Raw genomic sequence first — 5,819 nt, 5'->3', positions numbered from 1 at the left:
CGGGGAGAGCAGGACGGAAGGTAGAAGCTCCCGGCCGCACCCCCATCGCTTCTTCAGCCGAACAAGCAGGGAGGGGCAGGGAGGGGGAGCAGAACGGGAGGCAGCGGCTCCAGTGGCGGCGGCCCCATTGCGTCCTCAGCCAAATGGGCAGGGAGGGGGAGCAGGACGGGAGGCAGCGGCTCTGGTGGCAGCCACTGCAGCATCATCGGGGTCCCCATCGCCGCCCCTGGCCTGGCCGCCACCCCCGCCGCATCCTCAGCCACTTCGCCGTCTTAAGAGGAGGGCGCCAAGGCCGGGTGCACCATGGGCAGCCGCGCCGGCAACGGGGAGTGCTGACGAGGGGGGGGTCCCGATCGCCGCCAGCCCCGCCGCCCTCGCATCCCAAGGTGTCCTTCTCCTGCAGCAACGAGGGCAGCAGCGGCGGCTCCCTGAAAGTGCCCGAGGAAGGTGCCACCGATGGGGCCGAGGTGGGGCCGGACGGCGGAGAGCCCTGCGGCAGCCAGGCAAGCTTCATGCCTGACTGCCGTCCGGCCCGGGCTGGGGAGACATGTGGCCAGTTCGGCTTCCCGGGGAGCGATGCTCCCGCTGGCCGCCGCACCAGCCATGACTGCCGCCCAGCACAGGGAGACATGTGGCTGGCTCGGCTGCCCAGGGAGAGGCCCAGGAAGCAATGCCCCAGCCGAGACTGGAACAAGTAAGCCGGGGGGGCGCACCACCTGCCCCGCAGCCGCTTCGCGGCAGTGCTCCATGAACTCAGAGCCCCCTCCCTCCCCCCGGCACTGACCCTCTGTCTCCGGCTCTGCTGCTGCTTGGCGCCGGCTGGGCATCGGAGGGGCTGATCTCGGGGCCGCGGTTTGCGGGAAGGCTGGCCCGCTCAGCGGAGGCTCGGGCAGGCCACTCCCAGTGGGCATCTTGGGGCTTCCCCGCATGGCTCCCCAGCCACGTGCGCCTGGGACGGGGCCAGCCCGGGAAAGGGACTTCCTGGCCGCCCTTCTCCCAGGGGGCGGGGCACCCGGGCGCAAGGCCAATGAGGAACCCTGCGAGGGGGCAAGTCCCATGAGAGAGAGAGAGAGAGAGAGAGAGACAGAAGTGCAAGTGCCTCTGTCTCTGTCTCTGTCTCTGATGGGACTTGCCGGAGGGCCGTGGGAGGGCCACATTTACATAGAGCTGGGAGGGCTGTTAGAGGGCCGTATTAAACCGGAACGCGGGCCGCAAATGGCCCGCGGGCCGGACTTTGGACATGTCTGCTTTAGGCCCTTTTTCGGGCCCCCAGCAGGGCAAAATTGGGCACGGAAGGCAGAGCCCTACCTTCCTGCGTCCCGTCCCACCGCGACGCAAACCGGAAGCTGGAAAAAAATATCTTAAAGGCACCATATGTAATACTTAGCACTGATCTTTTTTCTTGTTCAATCATTCCTAACAGACTAATTTCAGTAATTTAAGAAGGTAGCCTATGAGTATTAAGACAATACCTGACATCATTCAAACTTTCTGTTCCAAGTAAGAGAATATTTTAAGGCTTTGACTGCACAGAGGAATCTTGCCAAAGTCACCCAACTGAAATTGGTATACTTCCCCTCCATTCAAATGTTATTGCTACTACAGTTCCAAGAATTTTATTAACTGATTTTCTATTTGGTTATGCTTTATTGGAAGGTTATTCAGTTACAAGAAGTGAGCAGTGAGAAAGATTTCCAAACTTTTGTTAAGAGTTATGGCTGTGATCCTAAATATACTTACTGTAATGGTATGTGGCACCAGGTTCCCTGAAAGATCGCCTTTTTCCAAGAGTCTCTAGCAGTCCAACTCGATCTAGCAGAATGGGCATGCTGCAGATCCTGTCAGCCACCCATAAGGTGGTTTAGCCATAATTGTTATCAGCTGAGTTTAAGCATGTGTTAATTAGATCAATTCTTTTCCTATACTATTTTAGTCCATTGGGTACAGAAATTTCACCTAGTACTATAATTTTGAACAGTGTGAATTTTAAGAAAAGATCGGTATTTTATTATTGCATGATGAAGTAAACATAAAAGTGTCGTGATTTAGAGTCATTTAGATACCATATATAGGCAGCATACATGATGTTACATATGAAGGACTTCCCACACTGATTTAAAGTTTTCTTTTAATTTGAAAGCCTTGTAAATGTGAAGGTCAGTATTCTATCCTGTCCTCCTCTGTTACAGGCAGTTATTGAAAATCTGGAGTTTCAAGAAGAGACAAAAGAAGAATCAGATGAGGAGGAAGAAGATGATGAAGAGTCTGGTCGGTTACGTTTCAAAACTGAACGGAAAGAAGGGACAATTATTAGGCTATCAGACGTAACAAGGGAGCGAAGAAACATTCCAGAAACTTTGGGTAAGACTTTTGAGAAATAGTCAGAAAACTAGATTCTTTTTGGGGTACAACAACAAACTAACATATTACATGCACAATTTTTATGAAAATCACTGAATAATAATATAAACATTAAATAATATGAATCATTGTGCACAAGGCATGAATTATAAGCGCAATGAGGATGAAAAGTAAAATGTATGAAGTAAAAACAATGGTAATATGCAGTTCAAGAGCACCTTTATAGTGTTAAACTGTGTATGGCTAGTCGTCGGCTTACATCCATTGGTTCAACAACAGTTACAGTGCTGAAGTTATGACAGTGCTGAAAAACTGGACGTACAATTGGTCCTCAAAGTTCCAACCATTATACTATGCCTGTGGACATGTGCTTGTGGTCTAGGCACACAGGTGCCTGGCTTGCAAATATGACTTTACAGGGAGCTGTGGTCATGTAATTGCCATTTGTGACATTCCCAAGCAAATTCAATGGGGAAGCAAGCAGGAAGTGTCACGGGTTGCTCTGGTAATTCACTCCTGCTTTTTCTCCTGCCTGCAGCACTGTGTGGCCTGTGCTGGCCCTCTCCTGCCCTCCCCTGACTTCCGTATGGCAACCCCTGCATTCCTTACCTGGGACCCTCACTTCTTCCCAATTGTTAAGCTGCACATCATGGGGTTACAACAGCAACCAGGACTGCCAGGATTGTCATTGCTAAGTAATGTGACATCACATGATTTCATGCTTTATGACCACATCACTTAGTAACTGCAATTTTGCTCCCAATTGTTGTAACCTGAGGACTACCTGTATTCAAGATGGGAAGTTGTTAAAGGTCTTGTGGCAGTGTTATTTTTAGTTATTTATTCAGCTTATATGCCACCCATCTCACCTGGAGGTGACTCTAGGCCAGAGGTCTCCAACCTTTCTCGATTGGTGGACCGGAGGGAAAGGGAGGGGGAAGCATTTTATGTGCACGCACACACATACACAAACGGGGCCGTGAGCATGCGCGACACAAACGGGGCGCTGCTAGTGCCCGCGTGACACTCGCTAGCACCGCCCCATTTTTGCCGCCCGGGGGCTAGCACTGCCCCGTTTCGCACAGCGTGGCACCCCATTTTTGCACTGCGTGGCACCCTGTTTTCACGGTGCCCCATTTGCATAGTGGTGGTGCCCCATTTTTGCTGTGCGGTGCCCTGTTTGCATAGCGGTTGTGGCGCAAGTGGGGGTGAGTGCACACACACATTTGCGTGCACTGGCCAGCCTGTTCTGCGGCCCGGTGGCCAGGAGGCCACGGCCCAGTAGTGGGCCACAGACCGCAGGTTGGGGACCCCTGCTCTAGGCAGCTTACAATAATTAAAAACCAATAAACATTAAACCTTCAAAGCTATAAATACAGTAGTAACATCAAACTAGCTTAAAATTGACAAAGATTGGAAGGAAGGGAGCAAGATGCACATGGGGGGGGGAGGTGGGGTCTTATCTTAGATGTGCTCCCATTTGGACCCTAGGCCAGATGGCAGAGCCAGATCTTCACACCCTTTTGGAAGGCCAAAGGGTGGGTGCGAATCTCACACCTGGGGGGGGGAGATGTTCCAAAGGGCAGGAGCCATGGAAGAAAAGGCTCTTTTCCTTGAGCCTGCCAGCCAGAATTCCTTAACAGACAGGGTCCGCAGCAGGCCCCTTCTGCTGGAGCAAGTGGGGCAGGCTAGTCCCATTGGGGTAAGACGTCTCCTCAGATAGCCTGAACCCATGCCATGAAGGGCTTTAATAGGGTTATATATGTAAAATAATATAATCTGGTAAATTTGGATATGCCTTATTCTTCCTAATATGGGAATAAACATGTTAAGGTGTCACATAGTGTCTGCTCAGCTTCACAGTCAAATCAGCATTTCTGGAAGGATTGGCTGATTAAAGATGATACTGAAAGAAATCTCAGTTTGATGTCGTAGCAAGGTGGAATCAGGTTTACTAATGAATTAGTTAGAATCTCAGTGTGACATCCTGTGAAACTACACACAAATAGGACTTATTTGAAGTGTCCTGTGTGGGATCATCCATCACCATGGACTGAGATATCATCAGTATGCTGTTGATACTCAGCTGTATGTCTCAGCCTGTGGTGAGTTAAGCGATGCTGTGACCTCCCTCTCGCAGTGCCTGAAGGCTGTTAGGGGTTGGATGGGGAGCAACGGGTTGAAACTGAACCCTGGCAAGACCGAGTGGCTCTGGGTTTGAGGTTCTTTGGCCCATGGAGAATTGTCACCTTTGGTCTCGGATGGGGTGGCACTGCGTAATCTGGGGGTACTCCTGGACTCATGACTCCTGTTCGAAGAGCAGGTGGCAGTCGTGGCCAGGAGGGCCTTTGCGCAACTGTGGATTGTGTGCCAGTTATGCCTTTTCCTGGACCAGCAATCCTTACTCACAGTCACTCATACCTTAATCACCTCCCGTCTTGACTATTGCAACGCGGTCTACATGGGGCTGCCCCTGAAGAGCATCCAGAAGCTCCAGTTGGTGCAAAATGCAGCAGCCCACATGGTTTTGTGCAGACCTCGTTGTGTACATGTGTCACCTCTCCTGCGGGAGCTGCATTGGTTGCCGATTTGCTTCCAGGTGCAATTCAACGTGCTGGTTGTCACCTTTAAAGCCCTTCATGGCTTGGGACCAGGTTATCTGAAAGACCGTCTTCTCCCAGTCACATCTACCCAACCCACTAGAGTGGGGAGGCAAGGAATGTTGCGGGTCCCCTCCCCTAAGGCAGGGCTTTTCAACCGGTGGTACACGTACCACTTGTGGTACATTAACGAGTGGCAGGTGGTACGCAGCCCTGCTAGCCAAGTGTAGTGGGGGAGGGAAAGAGCCAGCGCAGGCAAGGACTTACTGTGAGAGTCCTCTGGAGCTGCAGAGTGGCTGAGGCTGAGCCTCACCCCAGGCTCACTTCTGGCTCACCCTCCCCCATGAGAAAGGAGGAGGAGGGGGGCAGAGACAGGAGAAGCTATAAAAGGAGGCAGTTTGGGCGGGAGAGGGAAAAAAAAGAAGCAGCCTCGGGAGGATGTGGAGTCAGCTCTAGCTGCACTGAAGGGGAAGGAGGAGGGTGGGGGGGAGAGGAGAGGAGATCAAGGAGTCCAAGCAGGCCGGCCATGAGCCGATCTACAACTTCTGTGGCAGCCACCTGTGCTGGCAGCAACAAACAGGCAAGAAATGCAGCAGGGGAGGGGTTGCCCTCCAGGAGGAATGAAGAAAGGTAGCATCAGCTGGAGGTAAGACACAGAGGGAGGGAGATGGAGAGTGGAAGGATTCTTATGTGCTTTTGTGACTTTGAAGTTCTGGGATTTGTGCAATGTGGGCTTTGTGTTCTTAAGGAGTGTTTGGCAATTTCTATTTGGCTGATGGCTGATGTCTCCTGTTAGCTTCTATTGCTCTGCTATTGTTAGCTGTAAGTTTTGCTGCAAGGGATTTTGAAGTATTTTTC

At 51.7% G+C, this 5,819-nt stretch overlaps 1 protein-coding gene across 1 annotated transcript in view; it reads left to right on the top strand.

Annotated features, from left to right (window-relative positions):
• Positions 1–2,381, top strand: part of LOC107296059 (RNA-binding protein 33) — a 27,405-nt gene extending 25,024 nt beyond the window's left edge. Inside the window, exon 6 of the mRNA XM_015825401.1 lies at positions 2,190–2,381. Within this exon, the coding sequence (XP_015680887.1) occupies positions 2,190–2,381 (192 nt within the window). The remainder of the gene's footprint in view (positions 1–2,189) is intronic.
• Positions 2,382–5,819: the final 3,438 nt, after the last annotated feature.

The sequence above is a fragment of the Protobothrops mucrosquamatus genome, unplaced genomic scaffold (assembly GCF_001527695.2).
Source record: "Protobothrops mucrosquamatus isolate PMUCROS unplaced genomic scaffold, P.Mucros_1.0 scaffold2622, whole genome shotgun sequence".
NCBI classification, from domain to species: domain Eukaryota; kingdom Metazoa; phylum Chordata; class Lepidosauria; order Squamata; family Viperidae; genus Protobothrops; species Protobothrops mucrosquamatus.
Note: the sequence above shows the minus strand (reverse complement) of the source record. Positions and strands in the feature narration are given on the sequence as shown.